At 36.0% G+C, this 23,928-nt stretch overlaps 1 protein-coding gene across 3 annotated transcripts in view; it reads left to right on the top strand.

Moving 5' to 3' along the window:
* The window catches only part of LOC131427652 (protein disks lost), an 828,850-nt gene that overhangs the window by 284,212 nt on the left and 520,710 nt on the right, over positions 1 to 23,928 (top strand). For all 3 annotated transcript variants that reach the window (XM_058591040.1, XM_058591038.1, XM_058591039.1), the window contains one exon: positions 22,367 to 22,876. In XM_058591040.1, coding sequence (XP_058447023.1) covers positions 22,790 to 22,876 — 87 coding nt within the window. In that variant the 5' untranslated portion in view covers positions 22,367 to 22,789. The remainder of the gene's footprint in view (positions 1 to 22,366; positions 22,877 to 23,928) is intronic.

The raw sequence follows: 23,928 nt of genomic DNA, 5'->3' as shown, positions 1-23,928 counted from the left end.
TAGCAACGCATATAAGCTGACAGCCGTATCGGGATGGCAGTGCAAACAGACGCCGCCACGCGAGATAAAGAGAACGTGTTTTATTTTGTATTTTGAAAAGCTGCGCCCTCATTTTCAAACATCATTTATTTATTTATGCTTTGTTCTCCCTTTTGGCTTGTGCCTGAGCATCATCATCCCTTCGTACTCATCGGTCGGCGGCACCGACTCACCCAACCCTCCAACTCCCTCTTGCTATCCCATGCCTATCCGGCTGGATCTGGAACCAAACCAAATCATCACCACCAACGACTGGAAACTAAGTGCTCTCCATCGTCGCTGCCAACCACTCGCCATCGTTCTAAAACCTGAACCAAACTCCCTTTTCGGAGCAGCAGCAGCAGCAGCAGCAGCAATTACAATAAACATAATTTTCACCCTCCGCACCATTTCATCAGCCACAGCGCGTCGTGTTCCATCTGCTGCATTTTTGTCGCGCGTGAAACAGCATCATTAGGATTTGCTCCCTCTACCGGTGGTTTTCATTCCGCCAGCTAGGGTGGTCGTAATGAAAGGTGAATGGAATTGGAAATAAAACGTGCTGAAGCAGCTGAATCTTTTAAAACTAATTTTTGAATTAACAAATAAACAGATTAAAGAAATAGAGTCACAGCCATCTTAAATACAATTCAGGTCTCCCGCAATGTGTTTTATTACGTACGTGAAATTGGAATCCCCGACCATAACACCGTAAAACCATTGTATTTTGTGAAAATTTCTGTGATTAACTAATGTGTAAAATTATGGTTACCCTGAAGATGAAGGTTAAGCCTTCGAAACGTTGGTCGTTAACGAAAAATAAATGTTTTGACGAGAAACCAATCGAGCAAAAAGCCATCTATTAATTTGAGACAACATTATTTGGTCGCACCCGTATCAAAATAAGTCTGTCAAATGGTTATTGAGATGGCGTCCAAGTAAATACTTTGCTTCCACCTAAAGGTGGGTGGGTAATGTCACAGACATAACTGGAGGACGTCAATACGAATAAAACTGGCATGCTTATTTTACACTTCCGAATATCGATAATATGTGCAGTGCGAAACTTTCACTGCTTCGCTTCCAGAATTGTAACGATGCATCTATACTAAATTTTGACTTATTGATGACAAACATATTTTATCACACAAATAACGCTGGACAAATGAGAGTAAAAAGTACCACAAACAATGTTAGTTTTGCCTTTCTCTATAGAAACGTATTAGAATTGCTGGAAAACCCGACTTTTGAACGGAGCCACGGAGACCCATAGTGTTATATATTATTCGACTCAGTTCGACGAGATCTGAAAATGTCTGTGTGTGCTCTTTTCGAAGATATTTTTACCGCTCAATTTTCTCGGAAATGGCTGAACCGTTTTTAAAAAATTTAGGCTCGCTCAAAAACTATTGTCGAATTGTTGATCAATTTCAAAGATCAAATGACTGTGACTTCAGGTTCCGGAGATATGATGGTATGAGTGACGTAACTGACAAAACACGTTGTTTTTTACCGCTCTTATATATAAGGGCGCCAATATTTTGAGATCACCTCTAATTTCATGAAGCGGTAGTGCTCAAAAGTTTACGCAGCTCAAAAAAACTCCCCATGCTAAATTTGAGCTAAATCGGATATGTGTAAGGGGTGCTGCCCGGCACCATCATAATGCATGAGATTTCCGAAATCGAAAAAAATTTTTTTTTGTAGCCAAAGGTTTTAGAGTTGCATGAAACGTCTAGATTTTGTGTCATCTAAAAACAACATTTTTTTTTAATATCGATTTTCTGGGACTCTTAAAAATCTTAAAATGTTTTTAAGTTCCATGAAAGTCGACTTTTTCAAATATATTTTTTTCAAGATGACTCTAAATCTCGACGTTTCTTGCAATTCTAAGACTTTTGACATTAAAAGTTTCTCTGAAAAAGTTTAATTTCGATGTTTAATACACATTATAGTAAGATAATTGATCGAAACAGTTATTTTGAGTGATAATGCAGCTGTGGAAAATGTTTGCCGTGTTGTGAAAAGTGTTTATTTAATGAAAAAAATTTATTCAGGCCTATTTGCGTACAAATTTTTCGTGGCCGATTGAGCCTTGTCATTGTTAGATAAAATAATTTTTTTACTTTTGGATCTCGTTGTCACCTTTTTGCTAGGGGGAGAGGAGCTTCCATTTCCAGCCTGCGAAAATTATGGGGCATTTTGTTCGTGGCTCGTCTCGTCATTCATAATTTTTCTCTTCGTCATTCGTCATTATTCTCTTCGTTTTCCTTGTAATTCGCAGTCTTCGACTCGTTGCTAGTTACTGTAGATGCGCCTTGTTTTATTGCAGTTACTGTTTGGTTTGATGGTGAAACCGGAGTACTGAGCTCACTAGTTCTCCGCTGATTGTCATAGGTAATCAGGGTTTTACATGGATGTATCCCACCTTGACCACAAATGGTGTAAGATGGAATTACCTTACGTAGTTGCATACGTACCACTCGCACGTCATTCTTCCCTTTCGATGGAAAGAACTTCACCGTACTGCTACATACTTTCCCGAACATACCCATCGCTGGTCGGAGGAATGTTATGCACGCGTACTTCTATGGCATTGTCCACCATGTACACAGGGATTTTAAATTTAACATTGTCATGATCAACACTGCGCACCCCGTTATTAACCGAAGCAAATTCAATTGCATCCCTTCACGTTTGAACATAATGTACACACAGTTAGACGCCTTGTTGAATTGAATCTCAGTTACATCATTATCGTCTGGATGCATTCGTTCTTTGTGTAAAATTTCAATTTCGTTTGCTGCTGGTCTAACTTTGCAGCGCTTGAAATCAATACAAATTGAATTTGGTCTTGTAGGCCAAGTTTCAGCCTTTGTTAAATCGTATTTGCCCATTTCGTACACTCTATTGTTCACTGCACTGAATTGTCTTTGTTTCTGTCGTCTCGACCGTGAGCAATTTTCGACTGTGTGAATAATAGTTATTCGCGAAACTAAAAAATGTTCAAGCGACGGAAACTCAGAATTTACCGCCCGAAATTAACCAATGTTAACCGATCGAAGCGCCATCTGCATATCATTGTCGGTGTCATCAGATTCAAGCATCACGAAAATAAACTGTGTTCGTTGTGTCAAGACAGTAAAATGTGAAAAATATTTAATAGCAAGTTTTATGGAATTTGTAAAAATTTACAAGTCAATCCTGTGATTCTGGTTGAAAATCTAAAATTGGTCTGCAGCCAACCCATCCGCGAGTGTTTGTTTTATTTTATTTTTGCCTTTCTCATTTAGGAAGGCTATACAATCGCTGCTAAAACCGATTTTTGAACCGATGCCCGGAGGGCCGAATGTCATATACCATTCGACTCAGCTCAACGAGCTTTATGCACCAAAAATGTAAAAATAATGCATTAAAAATGTCACTCACTTTTCTCGGAGATGGCAAATATTTCTCGGAGATCTCAAACTTAGATTCAAATGAAAGGTCTTATGCTTCCATACAAAGTTCCTGAATTTTATTCGGATCCGACTTCCGGTTCCGAAATTACAGGGTGATATGCACCAAACATGTGAAAATAATGTCACTCACTTTTTTCGGAGATGGCTTAACCGATTTTCACAAACTTAGATTTAAATGAAAGATCTCAAGGTCCCTTACAAAGTTCCTGAATTTCATTTGGTTACGACTTCCGGCTCCGGAATTACAGGGTGATATTCAACAAAGAAGTGAAAATAATGTCACTCATTTTTCTCGGAGATAGAAGTTCTTAAGATGCCATAGGAATATCCCAAATTTCATTCGGATCAAACCGCTGGTTCCGGAGATAGGGTGCTCAGTATGAAAATGTCCATGTCAGGAATACTTTGTTCTTAAGCTACCTTTTTATATTGGCTAGTGATTTTATCTAGTTTTCATACCATGAGACTCTGTAACCAAATAAACCATTGATAGTTTTATAAATAATTTGCCGAATTTTATCCAAGTCCGACTACCGGTACATTTTTTTCACAAAATTCAAATCGTCATAGAGAATTGTAAAAAAATGTCACTATGCCGATATCTAGCTTAAGGTTCCGGAATTACCGACAATAACAATCAAGTATGATAAAATGGAGCTCACTTCACTTTCTCACATATGATTGAATAGATTTTCACAAACTTAAATTCAAATGTAGTGTATCAATGTAGTAGTATTATGCAACAGAAATCTTCAAAACTATTTTCTGATTTTTTTAAATTATAGTATTTCGGGGAATTTCTGCTGTAATATACTGGAGAAAATTAAAATGAGAAAGGCATCATTACACCACTAGTTGGGTTAAAACAGGTTTTTTCAGTAGTGGTGTGCCATCTCGCGACCACCATGTTTTGTTTGCAGCAATGCGAATAGAAAAAGCAGGGTACTGGTCAGATAGTTCCTTAAATATATTTCATATTTTCATTATTTACAACGTCTTATTTTCTTACGCTTTATTCAAAATCGGGCTAGACTAAACTGCGTAGATTATTCGGGGAACGTTCACTCAATGGATTTAATTTTCTTCGGGTTGAACGCTAAGTTTAAGACGCACGCATCAAGTTTACAACCGAGCAGACATTTTTTGCGAGGATGTTTGACTAGAATGTATGTATGAATGAACGTATGAACGTGGACGATCCATTTGGTATTTTATTATTTTGGTTTGGGAGCAGATATCGACATTACCTTGTATCGCACGGACGTTGTTGTTCGATTACTTAGTGATGATCGAGTGATATCTTGACAGTATTATGGCTGTCCATTGAAGAAAAAGGAAGGATGAAACACAATTAAATAAATGTATGGATTGATAGCGAACCTCCCGACTGCCGCCTGTCCGAAGTTTTACGAGTTTCGAAAGAAATTTCGTATTTTAGTAGGAAGCACAAATTAATACAAAAATTGCAACTTATTCTCGGTAGCCGGCTACCCAGAGCCGAAAACACATAATAATATTATTCGAAAATTAACTAACAAACAAACCCTTCCTGTGATGTATGTGGAAATGCAATGGATTCCTTGGTTTCTAGTAGCAATGTGCATTGAACTAACAATCTTTCCGTCATCTACATTCGGACGTGGTTGGCGTAGGTATGGAACAGGTTGCAGGAATAAATGCAGCCTACACAATGTGAAACTATGTGCTATTCCCAAGCAAGTTGTTGAAAAAAAAACCATTTTGCAAGCTTAATTGGTTCTGATCAATTATGGAATAGCAACACACGGACGGTCTCTAATGCTAATGCTAATGATAATGCTAATTTTTACATGGAAAAACTATTTGGTAAACTTGACCATGCCTTCAGAAAACCAACGGTAACAGCACTGGAAGCTGCTGAGGACGATTTAAGCAAATCCAGAACTCTCAAATGGCGACATTTCTCGCACATTTCAAAATATCATAAACTGTAATCCCAACAAAAGCTTCACCTGAAGAATACGTCCTCGCTAGGGCTATCGTTCTTATTTTGCCAGCAAGCATCCAAACAGGATATTAAAAAAGATTGACCAAACCAAAAGCTCGAACGTTATATTGAATGGTTCGTACGAGGTACCCAGAATGATATAACAAACGGTCAAGGCGGGCTTTTGTTCGGTCACGAAATGAAGGAGATTTTGTCTAACAGAAATGAGCTCGTATTTACTGCACTTTAAGTATACTGATTTTAGATTTGGCCAGCGATTTGCCTAAGCGGTCAAAAAGCGTTCTATCATTCATTAAAGTCACCAAATTTGTCAAGTGTAGTAGAGAGACACTTCAAAGGCTCCATAACAGCAGAATGCAAGGATTTCAACCCACCCAATTGCTCTGGAAACTCAAAAAGATCGGAAAGTGAGTCGGAATGCTTCAGATATTAGATATTATAAAATAAAATGTGTACTGAAGTTAGTAAATAGAGTGTTTAAACGATGATGATCGGTTGTTCCGAAATAGTTTGCATCGTATTGAAAGTAAAACAGAACAGCATTAGCTTAAAATAAAACAGATCAGTATTAGCCAGAAATAACGTTTTCGTTCGGCACGTCAGTAAAGACTTCGGAGCCAATTAAAAAGTGTTTTTCAAATAGCAATAATTTTACGTCTGATAAGCGGTTCAAGTTGAACTGTTTAAGTTTGCACTAAGCAGTTCAATTTGAACTGCTCTGCACTGACGAGTCTAAGACGAAACGTAAAAATAAATGAAAATATATCTCGGGATTGTTTTGCTGGAACAAACCAGCTCGATATTTTTCCCTGAAGGTGGAACGAATTATTTCGACTACCCATTTTCCAGGAAACGATCGTTCTAATTTGCTACTGCTTAAACTTGAGTTTTATCCGAAGTAATTATCCCTGATTTCTATTTCGTTACCGATTGAGATCGGCTGAAATTGTACATATAACTTGAGATTGTCAAATCACCTTTCGATGTATACCTACTTGTGATACGAACATTCTTTTCAAAGTACCAGCGCCGACCAACGGCGCTAACGATTATTGGAAATGAAATAAGTGGGGACGTTATTCCAACACTTTTTGTTACTAGAGACGGAGTAAATAGAGATTTCTATAAACTTTCTTCATAAAATTGACTTGGTATTGATTTCCGTCTAATAAGTTCTTTTATCTCTAAAATTATAACTTGGCTATACGGAATTTCCGAAATCGAAACAAAATTGTTCATTACAGATGTCTTAGAAATGCATGAAACGTCGAAATTTTGTATTCTCTCAAACTTATGTGTTATGTGACAGCACTTACCCGGGTCCTATTGGGCTCAAATTTCGTATGGGGACTTTTTTGAGGTACTAAATCTTTAAGAGACTACCACTTTGATAAATTTGGTAGTCTCCCATTTTCCAATGGAAAACTATTTAATACACATTTTGTCGTGAATACGACTTACTTTACTATGGGGTGCCTTTTCAAAATTTACCCTTCAAGAGAGTGATAAGTTTTTGATCGTGAATATCTCTTGTTGTATCTAACGTATCAATACACGGAACGACCGAAATTAGCTCTGCGCATAATTCGTATTACTGTTTTTGAATTAGTTGATTTTAACAACAAAATTTCCAAAATAACTATAAAATTAGTTAAAATTTAGAATTTACTGTGCTGAAAAAAACTCTTATTTTTAGAGAATGTGTTTAGTTGGCGAATATTCTGGACACAAACCAGCAATATTTCAATCCAACACGAAATTCTCATTGACAACTAATTTCGTTATTAAAATCAGAAACTTTGATTCTATTTATCTATCACCGTCATTACTGAAGGACAGCAGTGTCAAAGCAAAACAATCCATTAAAAAGCTAAAAGGGACAGTCTTGTTGAAACTGCTCGCAAATTGTTTAGATGTTTTTCGCATGTGTTACGATATATCCCTATATAAATTTCTAAACCGATATGTAAAAATGACGTAAACTGTTAGTGGAAAGTGTATTTATTCAGAATTTGTGCGCAGTTGAAGCGATTGTGGGTAATAATGTTTTTATGCGAAACAGTGAAGTGAGTTTCGAATGTTGCACTCAAATTGTACACGTCAAATGATGTTTTTTTGTATCTTCTCATTCCGGGCTACGCCGTCCGGTGTACTACTTGTATTCGGTTTTTGTTTTCCGAGTGCTCAAAGTTTTCAGTGAGAGAGTCGATTTCGCGAAGTCGATTTCGCGAAATCGAATGAAGAAAGCAGCGATTTAGAAGACAAATTATCAAAAAGAAGTTTATGTTTCGCTTATGTCTTTTTCTCCAATACAACATCGTATTTATACCTGCCAATATAGAAAAGACTACCGCGACTGAAATATTTTTCGGTAGGAGTGTGCCATCTAGTGGCTAGTAGTTTTACGGTGTTAACGTTTTTTTCGGTGACAGTGCGCCACATAGCTGCAAATTGCAGAAGCCAATTCAACCATTTAGGTTGGTTGAAAACAACGTTTTAATTCTCTAATTCAACTAAAAAATTAGTTGAATCAAAATGAAGTGTGCCTTAGCTAAGAAATGACAGCACGTTGAATTGGTGAATTCAACTAAAAAAAATAGCCATTTCAACAAATATTTTATTATTATTAAGAGAATTAGAATTAAAAAATCTAAATTAGCAAAAGTAAAATTTTTTTAGTTGTCTCAAAAAATAACTAACTAAAATCAGAAAATCAACTAATTTTTTCGCCAAAATGCTAATTTCGGTCTTTCCGTGTATAATTTTTGATGCCTGTCATCGGAAATATGATCAGCAATTTCTGATAACATTTTCAGTTGTATGACATAATCACAAATAATTCAAAACTACAGTTTTCTAAAATGTTTGGTATCAAGTATCAAGAATTCAATTCATCTTTGAAACAATTGCGGGACGTTCGCAGAGCCAGTTTCGTTTCAAACAAGAGCGATTGCGTCATCCTACTGCTAGTCGTTTACATTGGAGCAAAATGGGGAACATTGCACAAAGTCAACCCTTCTAATTGATACTTCATTCATCAAACAATAACTGAATCATGTTATAAATTTAGACAGAACTGTATCCATTCGGAATACGAAATAATTAATTCACTTAGTTTTTAAGTAGTTTTATCTAATTTGCAAAATCAACACTTGTTCTTTAGCAAAATTATTACAGCATATACAGAATACAATGAAACAGAACGAAAGTCACAAGCTGGAACAAAGATGAAAAGAAACACTGTATCACTTAATTTGTAAACTATTTTAAAACTACGAAAAATTTAAAATAAATTATTACAATAAACGCAAAAAAATGATACTTCATTCATTCTTGCCTACGTAGTTGACTCGTTCGATCCAGATCAGAATCCAATTCTAGGGTTTAGTTCTGAAATTCAGTTTCAGAATTCAATATCTGATAATTTTTTTCATACCCTGAACCCAGATCTAGAATTTGGTTCCTCGTCCAGAATTTCAGAACTTTTTTTTTTTTTTTTTTTTTTAATTATAGAGGTTTTAACATTAATGTCATTCGCCTCTTCGGGCCAGAAAAACTTTCTGACCCTATGTGCGGGGTTGGGAATCGAACCCAGGCGGGCTGCGTGAAAGGCATCGACTTACCCATCGTGCTATACCCGTCCCCTTTTCAGAACTTGATTCTAAGCCGGGATTTTGGAACCGAATTCTAGATCTGAGACCTGGACTTTGGATCTGAATTTTGAAACTGAATTCGGGAACTGAAATAGTGGTTCAGATCCGAATTCAGTTCAGAAATTCCTTGTCGGATTTCATATTTATCAGGTGTACAACTTTGCTTTTTTTCCGAAATTAAAAGCACCTAATTATTGCGAAAAAGTGCTTACAGATGTATTATTCAAAGTATTGTCCATCGCTAGCGACAACTTTCTCCCATCTTTCCGGCAATTTTCGGATCCCAGCTCAAAAAAAGGAGTCCTCTTTTAACGATCCATGAAGCAATCCATTTTTCCAACTCTTCGAAGGATTGAAAATGTTGATCTGTCAGGCCGTGTGCCATCGAACGGAATAAGTGGAAGTCAGAAGGGGGAACATCTGGGGAATACGGCGGGTGGGGCAAGACGTTTCCAGGTACTTTTTGACCACTTTTGCTATGTGAGGCCGAGCATTGTCGTGTTGGAGGATTACTTTGTCATATCACTCTTGATTTTGTGGCCGCTTTTCGTTTAGCGCGCGACTAAGACGCATCAGTTGCGTTCGGTAGCGACCTTCTGTGATGGTTTCACCCGGTTTCAAGAGCTCTTCATCAAGCAATGCTTCTAGTTGTTCATCTTTTAAGGTTTCTTCTCTTCCACCACCGTGTTTGTCTTCGATATTGAAATCACCATTTTTAAAACGTTGAAACCACTCCCGATACGTTCCTTTACTCAGAGCAGCATCACCGTAAGTTTCTGAGAGCATTCGATGCGCTTCAGCTGCATTTTTTGCGAATTGTAACAGAATAGTAAAACTTTCCGCAAATGGCGAGAATTGGGCACATAAACAGACATTTTCGAGCGTGAATAATACGAAAACAAGAACAACTGTCACTGAAACGGCGATGACAATTCGTTAGGCACTGTACACACTCACTTCAAAGGCATTATCAACTATATGTTTTGACCAGCCTCAGCCGGTACATCCATTTATCGGAAAACCGCGGAAGCAAAGTTGTACACCTGATTGAATATAGTTTCAGAATTCAGGTTCAGAATTCTGAACCAGAAATTCTGGATCTTCAGATCGCAATCCAGGAACAGAATTCAGATCCAAAATTGAATTGTGATTAATCGAGTCATTCATTGAGTTCGGATTCCTAGACTAGAATGCAAGTCTAGAATTTGGTCACTAATTTGTCACTTGTGGGTTGAGTAGAATAATTTCACTGGAATAATATTTTAACACCATTTAATTCTACTATCTGTAATGGTGTTAAAAAATTATTCTGCTAGAATTCGGTTCCAAAGTTCAGTTCTACAATTCTAGAAATGTAACTAAACTTAGGAACTAGACTTGGAAGATCTTTGAACTAAATTCCGGATCTTCGGAGCTGAATTCTAGATCTAGATTTGAAAACGAAATCCTGGATCGGAGTTCTGTAACTAAAATTCATCTGCGTATCAGAATCCAGGTCCAGAGCCAAAAAAGTCTCGAATTCAGTTCTACAACACAGGTTCAATAATGAGTTTTACTGTTCAGAATTCAGTTACCGAGTTAAAATTCAGAACTCAATTCCCGAATCTAGCATCGAAATTGAGTTTCAGGATTCAATTCTAGCATTCGAATCAAAAATTCGGTTTCTGAATTCCAGTTAAAGAATTCAGAATTTTCAACGTCAAAGAATCTGAATGATGCGTTTTATTCGTATTCACGTCATCCGGTTATGTCTCTGACATTACCCACCCGCTTGTTTTTTTAAAAAAGGGAAAAAGTAGTTGTTGAACGAAGAGATATTTTAGTGGAATAGAACAATCAGGTGTCTCCAGTGTTTTGAGGATTCTCATAATAGAAACCAAAGGGTGATTTTTTAACAGGTATAGGATTTAATTCTAAAAAAATAGAGAAAATTTATTAAAGCTTTATTGGAATCGATAGAACGATCAACATAATTTAATGTTTGAAGCTGATTTCATGCAAATGTTGGCTCCTGTTTAGATGGCCTAATTTTGGCACATTCTCTCCAACATTTCGACCGGTATTTCAAGAATAAGGCCCCGGCTTATAATCCACACCAAACAGTGAATTTTTAAGGATGCTTTGCTAGCTCGTGCAATGCTTCTGGCTGGTCTTCACTTCAGATGCGGCAATTTTGTTTGCTGACGTATCCATTCAACCAGAAATGGGCCTCGTCGCAGAACACAATTTTTGGATAAAAAAGTGGATCTTCCCCCAACTTTGCTCAATCATTATTAAGTTATAGACCAAACGACGATCCATGATTGAATAATCGACCAAACTGAACAAGTTTGACAATAACAGAAGGTACGATTCATGCGCGATCTGTCAAAAACAGTGTTGCCAAAAGATAACAGCAAAAAAAATCAGTCTTTCGAAACCGAAATACTCCTGTCTCTTTATACGACACAGGAGCAATAACATAAATGATCTATTCAACTTGATTTATTAGTAGACGAGAAGTTTATGCTGATTAAGCGACGATTTTCGATAAAAAAAAAGTCTAGCATCACACTACAATTTAATTTTTTTTTTTGAAAGCTATCATTGTCTACAACAACAACAAATAACCAAAAGTGTCGCTCACAGAGAATCTCATTGTTTGTCTAATGAGCAGTTCAGGTTGACCTGCTAATTTGAATTAGCAGTTCAATTCTAATTGCTTTGCAAGCATAAACTCATCCTAAAAAACTCCTGAATAGCTAAAAATGAGCCATCCACTTTCCGATCTCGGTATACCAGTAAAGTTTTTAGTCACGACTGCATTTCTTATTATGGATATAAACAAAAAATCAATTTTCACAACCACCCCATAGCGTCGGCACAAATTCCACTAACGAATCGTCCTTGCTGCTACGTAGGTGCGGTGCCGAGAATCTATTCGATTGTTAAGCTATCCTACCCTAACCCTAACAACAGTTTCAAAGCAGAAACAGTGTGGCTCGTGCTTAATTTCGTAGCTTTATATTTCATTTTTTTTCGTCTCTGCTTCCTCCATGCCACCCTTAGGTCCTTAGAATGCAGCATCCTGCCAGTTGTTACTAAGTACCAAACGCAGGCGGCTGCATCCCGAGTCAATTCATCGTATTTCGTCAGCGACCGGTTTGTAGTTTTTTGTCCTTGGAGTCGTCGTCGCATCGCTCGTTGCAGGATATCCAGCTGCAGTGCCATCCAATCGGCATTAATAGTATCAGCTGCAACACTTCAATTGCAGTATGCAAATTATTTCGGTTGCGTACTGTGCAAGCCCCGAGCAACGTCCCTAAAAATAGATGCTAGAACAATGTGACTTCTGATTGAAAGTATCCTATCAACCCTCATTTTGTAGTTGCGACCTGTACATTTAATCCAGCACCGCCTCAGTTGAAATTATATCCCTTTACGAAAAGGATTTTTGTATGCTATCTTTTTCTCTTGTAAGCGCTGACAGTTGCCAGAAGCAGTTGATTCTGAACCCGTTTTTTTTTCTTCTTGAGTTAGACATAACAGAAAACACATGGTTGCCAAATCGTAAAATCCTCCCTCGGCTTATTTTGGTTTCCGAATCCTTCTGCTTGTATTTGTAGCCAGCATCAAAATCATATTGGAAATGAATCCGCTTCAGGCAGAACATCTTCGTCCGAAAGAAAGAACAAAAAAAACAAACATAGACGATAGACAAACGACAGAAATGAAAAGTATCCCAAATACCTATCGGCGCTGTCTTTTTCAATTAAAAGAGTGAAATTAAATTTTACGATTTTCCCATTTTAATTGATATGTTTTTCGGACGTTTTCCGTGACAGTTTGCTCTGTTTGTTCCGCTTTCCCGATTGACCAGTTCGCTGGCACATGCAGGAGATTAAGGGTAATTCTATTGAATCGAAAGGATCCTATCCTATCGGACCCGTGGAAGATGATGACCACGTCTTCTTCCGGCCGCCAAAAACCAATTCCGTTCTCCGGCTAGTTGATATTCCGTCGGTGCACTCCGGGCTTACATGATGGCGAGGACATGGTGGAAAACGGCTAGAAAATTTCCAACCAGACTCCGACTGGAAAGTTTTGTTCCTCGACAGCCTTCTGCTCCGTTTTCTACTCTGGTGATGTGCCGCAGCGCACAAAACGGGAATGCTTCTGATGGCGACTAATGAAGATGAATCCGAAACTTTTATCATGTCGAATATCGTGGCAGCTTGAAAGGAATCACATCGGAGGGACATAAAATTTAATTGTCTGCGAGGATAACTTTGCTCGGCTATAAAGTTTTATTACGTAGAATGTTTTTTTTTTGCGGATTGCAGCGATAGGCGTCATTTAGCTGCCATTAGGTCAATGGTAATAAGCGTGTTTATTGTAGTTGCTAACAGTTCTAGTTCGTTCGAATCTCGATACGTTTTATGTTGACTTGTTGATTTTATCTTAATAGCCAATAGACTTGCACGTAACTACTCCAAAGCAGCTTTTGAAGCACTTGGACCAGCGTTCAGTCATACTTTTGTTTGTTTTGGTTCAGCAAATAATTTATTTACCATGTAGATAAAGTGCGCATCTATCATTACAATAAGCGTTTACAGATGGATTCTATTTATAAGAATGAACCAACATTTTAAGCACGTACCTTTCAGAGTGACGGATCATCCATTCTTTCTTCAAATCCTTGTCGTTTTTTTGAACATCTTTCTTGTTTTGCCAAACTTCCCTGACATAATCGCCCAGCATTTTTCTATTGGGCGAAATTCTGGCAAGTTCAGCGCATTTGTCTCCATCGGCACAAAAACATCATCGTTGGCTTCGTACCACTCCTTCACCGGTTTCGCGTAATGGCACGATTCCAGATCTGGCAAAAACAGATCATGTCACCATTCATGGAACCGGAGTAAGGGTATAAAACGCTTCTGGGTGCACTTTTCTTCGAAGAAATTACAGAAACCAACAGTTTCGTTACGGATGAAACTTTGCACACGTCTTCAGTATGACAAATCATTTGTTCTGTACAAATAGAGAGACAAATTTCACTCAAGGCATGTTTTTCAGTTAAAAAGAGGGTCTGTAATTTTGCATGAAAATTTCTTCAAGGCATTGTAACTCGGAAACTGTTATTCATTGGAAAACGCTTTCGAAAAAGAAGTTATTAGAAATCGATTGCGCAACAAAATGTACACTGAAAAAAAAGTTGAGCACTTTTTCAATAATAAAACAAATAACAAACACATCCAATTAAAACAATTTCTCGTCATTATTTTACCTTTCTCATATCACAATCGCGGTGAAAATCGACTTTTGAATCGAGACCTGGAGGTCCGAATGTCATATACCGTTCGACTCAGCTCGATGAACTGAGCAAATGTCTGTGTGTGTATGTGTGTATGTGACAAATGATGTCACTCAATTTTCTCAGAGATGGCTAAACCGATTTCCACAAACTCAGATTCAAATGAAAGGTCTTATCGTCCCATGGAATGTTGAATTTTATTCCGATCCGACTTCCAGTTCCGGAATAACAGGGTGATATGCACCAAAAAAATGAAAAAAAAATCACTCACTTTTCTCAAAGATTGCGTCACCAATTTTAACAAACTTAGATTTAATTGAAAGGTCTTATGGTTCCATAGCTCGCTATTAAATTTTATCTCTATTCTACTTCCGATTCTGGAATTACAAGGCAATATGTGCAAATCTATGAGAAAATGCGCACTCAGTATTCTCGGAAATTTCTTAACCGATTTTTGCAAACTAAAATGCAAATGAAAGGCCTTGAAATTCTTTATAAAGTCCTTCAGAATTTGATCCAGATCCGACTTCCGGTTCCGGAATTACGGTGCGATTCGTGAAAATTTTCAGTTTCAAGAGTATTTTTTCACAAGCGATGGCGAAACGAGATGCAAATTTTTACAAAACATTGGTAAATTCTTCTTGTTGGAAGACCTTGTTAGTTGGTGGATATATAAATTTACTTTGTGACTACTAGTACCCGGTTTCTGCTTCCGGACGCACAGGTAATAGTGAAGAAAAGCTCCGAAAACGGAACTTCGATTTCTCAGCAACGGTTAAACCGATTGTCATAAATAATGATTCAAATTAAAGCTTTCATTGTCTTAAAAAATACTGTGCAATTTCATCCAGATCCGACTTCCGGTTCCGAAATTATAGGGCAATGAGTTTCGAAACTTTCAAACTGTTATACAAAATGATGCAAAATCGGTACTCATCGGTACGGAAGTAGAAAACGCTACCGCCTAGCACACAGCCTGCTTAGTTCAATTTTGTATAGCGTGCAGGGGCTAAAAACATGATTTGTGAAAATCGGTTTAACCGTTGCTGCTACATGTAAATCTGTATTAACTTGACATAACTGTGCAGGGGCTAAAAACATGATTTGTGAAAATCGGTTTAACCGTTGCTGCTACATGTAAATCTGTATTAACTTGACATAACTGTTTGCAAATTGAAAAGGTGATGGTAGTTTATACAAGAGAATTTTTTATGATTTTATTGAAATTTAAAAAAAAATCTTGACAGAATCTTCGAGTGATATTTTTGAACATATAATTGGTATGAGAAAAGCATCATTACACCAATAGGGGGATTAGAACAGGATTTATAAATATTTTTTATTTCAAACCTGTTATTAAACCATCACATTCACGTAACAGATCGGCTGAAAAGTTCGTATCGTTTCTATGAGAGGGCGCCACTAGAATTAAATCCATACCATTTTCAGTTAGTACCAACCTTCAAAAGATACGTGTATAAATTTGACAGCTGTCTGATTATTAGTTTGTGAGATATTGCATTTTGAGTGAAGCTACTTTTGTTATTGTGAAAAAAAATGGGAAAAAAGGAATTTCGTGTGTTGATGAAACACTACTTTTTGATGAAAAAAAGTGCCACCGATACCAAAAAATGGCTTGATGAGTGTTATCCAGACTCTGCACCGGGCGAAGCAACAATTCGTAAGTGGTTTGCAAAATTTCGTACTGGTCATATGAGCACCGAAGACGATGAACGCAGTGGACGTCCAAAAGAGGCTGTTACCGATGAAAACGTGAAAAAAATTCACAAAATGATTTTCAATGACCGTAAAGTGAAGTTGATCGAGATAGCTCACACCCTAAAGATATCAAAAGAACGTGTTGGACATATTATTCACGAATATTTGGATATGAGAAAGCTTTGTGCAAAATGGGTACCGCGTGAGCTCACAATCAATCGATCAAAAACAACAACGAATTGATGATTCTGAGCAGTGTTTTGAGCTGTTATATCGAAATAAAACCGTTTTTTTTTTCGTCAATATATAACAATGGACGAAACATGGCTCCATCACTTCACTCCGTAATTCCCACTTCACACACGAAATTCCTTTTTTTCCATTTTTTTCACAATAACAAAAGTAGCTGCACTCAAAATGCAATATCTCACAAACTAATAATCAGACAGCTGTCAAATTTATACTCGTATCTTTTGAAGGTTGGTACTAACTGAAAATGGTATGGATTTAATTCTAGTGGCGCCCACTCATAGAAACGATACGAACTTTTCAGCCGAACTGTTATTGTATCGTGTGGAAAATTACGTAGTTATAACGATTTGTGTTTTAGTCTTTGTTAAGACGTAGAGTCGCCTTGAGCTATGTTTTAATATGATCAGTATTTAACGGGGAAAACAGATTAAAAAATTGACACATGCAACTATGTAATAAAAACCGCGAAAATGTTATTGAAGAAACGGGACTCGAACCCGTCTATAAAAGTAGAATTCTTTTGACTTTTGTTCGGATCTGACTTCCGGTACCGGAACAACAGGATGCAATGTGTCTAAAATTTTATACCTTAAGGACTTAGAGCGAAAACAAAGAATTCCTATAAACTTGGTTCAAAACTGATAAAAAATTGCAAAGGTAGTGTCAGTGGCGTTTCGTAACAAAATTGACTAGTTGTGCACTGCTTATGTGGTGTGACAGCAGATGTAACAGTCCGTTGTAAGTAAAAACTAAGGACTGAGGAATGGAGATTCGCTTGTTGTTCTCAATACAATGAGATAACGATATACTTTCGGATGGGATATTTAATTAAACAAACAAATCTCAGCGCTGAACTGAGTAATTTATTCTCTTCTTGAATCTGTGCAGTAACTCATGTGCACGGAAAACACACTAACACAGCGACAACAAATACTTGAAATTTTATGTCTGATGTATATGAGATGTGTGTAAATATACGCAATTTCGGAGCGATTCAACCTGCTTTCATCGAATGAATAAAAATTCAAAAAAAATTGTTGAATTTGGATGGGATTGGGGACGCAGTTCATTCCTTCAATTCGACCGGTTGTGCAGTGCCTGCCCAGTGTATGCCCAAACAAACTGTTTTGTTCTTATTCAAGATTCAAAGAATTTTTTTGATAATTGCCTTGCAATAATTATGAATCTCTTAGTAATGTTAATGAAAACTTGAGTTATATGAAAAAGGCATAAGAAAACACCACTAGGTGAATGAAAACAGGTTTTTAGATGGCTCAATCGATTTCCTGGAACTTCATCTTCGAATAAATAATATGAAAATATGAATATGAAAATCCCGTTTCAAATGGTAAGGCCATCTCGAACAAAAGTAAATGAGCTCAGAGAACCGGTATATCCTATGTGAGTTCATGTGGTTGTCAACTTACCAGCCCTGTGAACTTGAGACATTTGTTTACTTTGTTTGAGAAATTTGCTCATCATTGCGCATTCTTCTATAAATGCAAATTATTGAATCTGTAGTTTTGTGCATTTGCAACCCTGTAATTCTGGAACTGGAAATTAGATTCATATAAATTTTCAGTTTGCTAAAATCGGTCCAGCCATCATTCATAAAATCTCCGTAAGCCTAGATACGATTTTAGTAATTTAGAGGTTTTGGGTTGAAACCCAATTTTGTACTGTAGAAAAGTGTTAACTTTACGTCTGCTTAGCGGTTCAAATTGAACTGCCGAGTTTTGCATTAAGCAGTTCAATTTGAACTGCTCTGCACTGACGAGTCTCAGTCGAAACGTAAAGAAATGTCTAAATACAATTGATTTTTTATGCACTCTTCTTTATAAAGCGGAAATCTTTTCACCGGTTTCACAAAATTCAAAATGAAGCTCTAGCAATTTTCTCAGATATGATTGAATCAATTTTCACTAGCATAAATTCAAATGTAGTAGTCTTATGCTAAAGAAGTCTTCAAAACTGGTTTCTAAACTTTTTTAATTTGTTCTGTTTCGATGAATCTTGCTGTAATATATAGGAGCTAATGAATAATGTGAGAAAGACATCATTGCACCTTTAGGAGGATGATGGATTAAAACAGGATTGTTCAAATGGCTGTAGTCGAAAAATCTAGCATAGTTTTATAATAGTAATTTGCATAACATTAGTCATTTTCGAATAAAAACATTTAAAAACTTCGGAGCGAGTCATGCACTGAAAAAATGATTCTAAATTAAAAAAATTGATTTTTTTTCGTTGAAATTAGTCCCAAGCTTGGTAATTGTATTCCCTACCAACCGTCCATATGTTGCAAGTAAAAAAAGAAGTTTCTCCAGCTAAAATAATGCAAGTGCCTGAATGTGGCGATGCGAAAAAACGAACAAACAGTTTCAAATTTTAGGTCTAGTTAGTTGATGGTTATGTAAATTGACCTTGGGTACACTCGCTCCTGTCTCCGGTTCCGGATATACCAAAGACAACGAACAAATGCTTCAAAAAAAGGAACACTTCTCTTTCTCGTAAAATGTTAATGAGGAAGGCATCCTTGCACCACATGGTGGATTGGAAAAGGTTTTTTTTTTAATCAATGTACATCAATAACAAAAATATATGAGCGTTATACTATGTTCACACTATGGGTTAGAACAAGTTTTAACTCTGATTTCATGTTTTAAGCAAAATAACATGTTTTACTTTTGCGTTATTTCATATTCAGAAACGTCACATTAAAACATATTTTCCCCAATTAACATAATATAGTTGTCAGTAAAGCACAACCCTGCTAGCATTCTACGTCACTTTTCGACTCTGTCAATTGACAAGCTGTTCAATAACAGCAGTTTTACATCAAAGTAACCATGTATTCACAATAAAACAAAACTGGAAACTGGTACCAGCGCTGCCAACTAGATCGATTTTTGGACTCGATACAGGAATATAAATATACTCTCTTAAAATTCCGATAATTCAATTTCCATACAGATAAATACCGATTTTCAGTTTTTGTGTTTGGTTCCATAAGGGTAAACAAGGTTAAGCGACCATTTTTTTGCTTGCAAAATCAGTATCCTCACTAAATTTATCTTTGACTTTTTGAGATAGATATTGTACAGATAGGTTTATCCGCCAAACACATATTTTTGACACTTTGGCAGCTCTGACTGGTACAACCATTTTTGTTTTTTTATACTTGAAGATGATTTCTTTGGTCATTTACTGTTTAAAAATATTCATTTCTCTTAAATGGCCAACGTTTTGAAGCAATAAACTTTCGAAACGTTGGTAATAAGCGTGAAACGGTAACATCATCCATAGCTAGGAGGAGTACCTGACTTCCCGAATAAAAAATATTGTAGAAAAACAATACGATTTGCTGTTACAAAACCTTTCACAATTTTTCTTTGTCCATTGAAAAATATTTTAATGTATTGTTATTCACTATTCAATTAATTGTGAACATTCTTTTTGTAGAATGTATAGGTTGTTAACTATCGTAACAATTCAAATCATAAAATTTTCTCATACATGTTTTCTTGGAAAACAATCAAATGTACAGTTTGCATATTGTTTGAACAACACGTGCACAATAAATTAAATTGTAGAATTGTAGAAACAATATATTTAATGGTTGGAAATGAAAACTATATTGTCAAGACACAATAAAATGTATTGTAACCAATAGATCTAAATGTGAATCAGTTGTTTTTTATGTAAAATCAATGGTTTATTTTTTTACGGGTTATTTCTTATTTTCCGGATTTTGTCAACGTACTTTTTTTTCTTTTCTACCTGTGACGTAGGTATTTCTTTAGTTTGTTTCTAAACAAACTCAATAACATGTAATATCCTGAATAAAACATGTTGTAGAAAAACAATACGATTTGCTGTTACTAAACCTTTTACAATTTTGAATTGACCATTGAAAAATATTTTAATGTATTGTTATACACTATTCAATTAAATGTTAACATGCTTTTTACAATAGAATGTATAGGTTGTTAAGTATCGTAGCAATTCAAATCATAAAATTTTCTCATACATGTTTTCTTGGAAAACAATCAAATGTACAGTTTGCATATTGTTTGAAACACCACGTGTACAATAAATTCAATTTTAGAATCGTAGAAACAATATATTGAATGGTTGGAAATGAAAATTATATTGTCAAGATACAATAAAATGTATTGTAACCAATGTATACAAATGTGAATCAGTTGTTTATGATGTAAAATCAATGGTTTATTTTTTTAAGGTATGTCATGCGTATAACATAATTCGGTTATAGCTTCATATTAGTATCGTTAAAACATGTTGTTTTCTGCAAGTGTGAACATAGTATTACCCGTAAAAAAATAAACCATTGATTTTACAGCATGAACAATTGATTCACAATTAGATCTATGGGTTGCAATACATTTTATTGTATCTTGACAAGATTTTTTTCATTTCAAACGATTCACTATATTGTTTCTTCGATTCTACAATTGAATTTATTGTGCACGTGATGTTTCAAACAATATGCAAAATGTACATTTGATTGTTTTCCAAGAAAACATGTATGAGAAAATTTTATGATTTGAATTGCTACGATACTTAACAACCTATACATTCTATTGTAAAAACCATGTTCACAATCAATTGAATAGTGTATAACAATACATTAAAATATTTTTCAATGGTCAAAGCAAAATTGTGGAAGGTTTTGTAACAGCAAATCGTATTGTTTTTCTATAATATTTTTATTCGGGTAGTTATTAGTCATCTCAACTCGACTACTCACTGAGCATATGATTAGAATATAAAAGCAATTTTTTGGTTCCAATCAGTAGACACAAATTTCTTGGAGCCCGAAGGTTCACCGAGTTATCTTCTCCAACATAAATTAAATTAACTTAATGGAACTAATTTTTTCTTGGTTTGTAAATCAAAGGTTCGCTAAGTTTCATAATTCAAGTGCTTTCTCCTCAGTGTAGAAATCAATGAGAATAAATTACCCGTGTTCAAAATACTTTAGTTGAATTTATTCCAGCAGCCACCAGTTTATTAAAAAATATCAACAGAAACAACAACGTGATGCAGCACGATTCCAATACACTGAAAATAATTGGCATGCTAGCATCATGTGCAAAGCATTGAACTATCACTACTTGTAGAACATATGAAATTCATCAAAACGGAACCGCAAAACAATTTAATTTTAAGTACATTCAACCCAATTTGGGGGTTCCGATCAAAAACCTAATTTTAAGTAAAGTGGCTCTGGGTAGTTTCTGTAAGGCACGTGCAAAAAATACTTAAAGATGAGTTATATCTAATCAATTGTAAGTTATATTTAGTCTACAGTTGAGTCGTATTGACTCAATTTCAGGTTGATATGGTTTACTTAATTTTAGCTAATTGAACGAAACTCTTGCTTTTGGGTGGTTTTATTCTTTGCATTTTGACAACACTGGGAGGAGTGAATGAAAGAAAAGATTCAAAAGAACTCAAAATTAAGTAAAAAGAAATCAAAGAATGGGTAGTTTTTATTTTCCGTGTATACACTTAACTCATAAAATGAGTGTGAAAACTGTTGATATTAAATGGAAATCATACTACATTTATCTGTAATTCACATCAAAACGATAAGATATGTAGTTACCTCTAGATACCTAGTTACCACATTGATTTCAATTGAAACACAGTTGACCGAATCAAGTGTTATGCACATACATTAGTACTGTACTCATTTCCCCTAGAAAATTGAGTGTTCAACACATGTAGTTTGATTCAATAGCAAAACACATCACATCCAAAGGAAAAACTCTTAAAATCTCATCTGATCATCGTAGTGTATTTGCACATAAAATCTTAAAACAAATCGCTCTGGTTATGTGTTGAAATGAAAAAGCATATTAAATTGAAGTGCTATTTACATATGAATCGATCGTGCAAATTTCTATCAGTGTAAATTGAATAAGCTAACATCATTTTTTTATCTATCTTTTTGCAGATCACCGAAGCCGACTCTGCCACGGCAAACAATCCCCCCAAACGCACACACACAGCCATACTTGCATAACGGTTTACAGTTAGCTGTCAAACGATCTGCCGTTTTTTAGTTGGCCTTGCCGTAATGATAGAATCTGTCGGCTCGTGTAATCACGGCAAATGTTTTTGTTTTGTTGGTGAACGGTTTTTGAGATAATCATGTTCTTCGAGGTTACCTGAAATGTGCGATTTTTCAAAATAGTTTAGAACCGTTTCGAGGTGGATTTCCGAATGGAAATATGGTGTGATTTGGGACCAACAAACATTTCAAAAAGTGATCAATTGTGTTTTGTTAGTGCGGTGCTAGTGTTTTACAGTGTTATTCGGTGATTCAGCGGTAAGAAGTGAAGTTCATTCGAGAAAACGAACAAAATATTGGCGAAACATGGCCCAAGAAATCTTGGAAAAAGTTTTAGCTGTCAAACTTGAAGCAGGGGAGCAGTTTCCGGCGTGGTTTTTGGCGATATTTGAGGTTAGTGCACCTGTTTCTGTTTTTGTTTTATAAGACTGAACCATCCAAGCGGCAAGTCATAAAAAATATGTAAACACTGTATTATTTTTAATGTTTTGAAAGTATTTCAGTTTACTCTCCACCAACTAAAGTTTAGGAGATAAACTATACCGAGTTTATCCAGTATTGTATTGTTGTTTATAGTATATTTCCATGCTGATAAAAAAGATGAGTAGTTAGCTCCAATCAATCCTCTAGAATGAAACAGATTATCTATTGAAACTGTAATTTTATCGTTCAAATTTGCTACATTCCGGTTTCCGAACAACCAATCTTTAGCTTTGTTAAACAGCAAAAAGTGTTTTTCAAATAAACTGGAAACTGCATGCAATCTAGTGATTGAATTAAGTAAAATTGTCACAGGTGCACTTGTCCATATCTAAAATACCCTCCGGTATTCCATTTAAAATAAATCTTTCCATGAGTTGCATATTTTCCAACAAAACACAATCGATACTGACTGTTATCCATTTATCACCACTACAATCTCTGTTCTTGAGCCGTAGAGAGCCCCGGATCGAGTTTCTAATGGTAAAGAAAACGAACCCAACGAAAATAAATAACCTTACCACCGCAGCACCATACTGGAAGACGACAGCATTCATCTTTCCGAAGCGACAGACAAGTCTACTCAGGCCCAAACAAAACAATTATATTCTTCTGCTCGATGTCATCGATAGGGACACTCTGATAAGCTCAATAATAGCGCAAGAAATGGGTTCGTTTTGTAGCTTTTTTTCCATCAACTGTTGTGATAGTGACTTGCTGCGGAATTGACTTTCCTCCTTTGAATGCGTGTGGTGATGGAGAAGGATCGTTTTGCCTCGAGCGTGTCTCAACAGTGATTAACTCTTTGACGGCCGAGTGAATATTTCGATTGAAAATTTTAGTCAAAGTTTGGACGATAAGAATATTTAAGATATATTTGAATTTACAAACGAAATTGATCGAATAAAGAAATTGAACTCACAATGTTCACTGAAATGGTCGCGTGAGGGTTAGCATGCCTTCAA

Source organism: Malaya genurostris, chromosome 2, assembly GCF_030247185.1.
Source record: "Malaya genurostris strain Urasoe2022 chromosome 2, Malgen_1.1, whole genome shotgun sequence".
Classification (NCBI taxonomy): Eukaryota; Metazoa; Arthropoda; class Insecta; order Diptera; family Culicidae; genus Malaya; species Malaya genurostris.
Note: the sequence above shows the minus strand (reverse complement) of the source record. Positions and strands in the feature narration are given on the sequence as shown.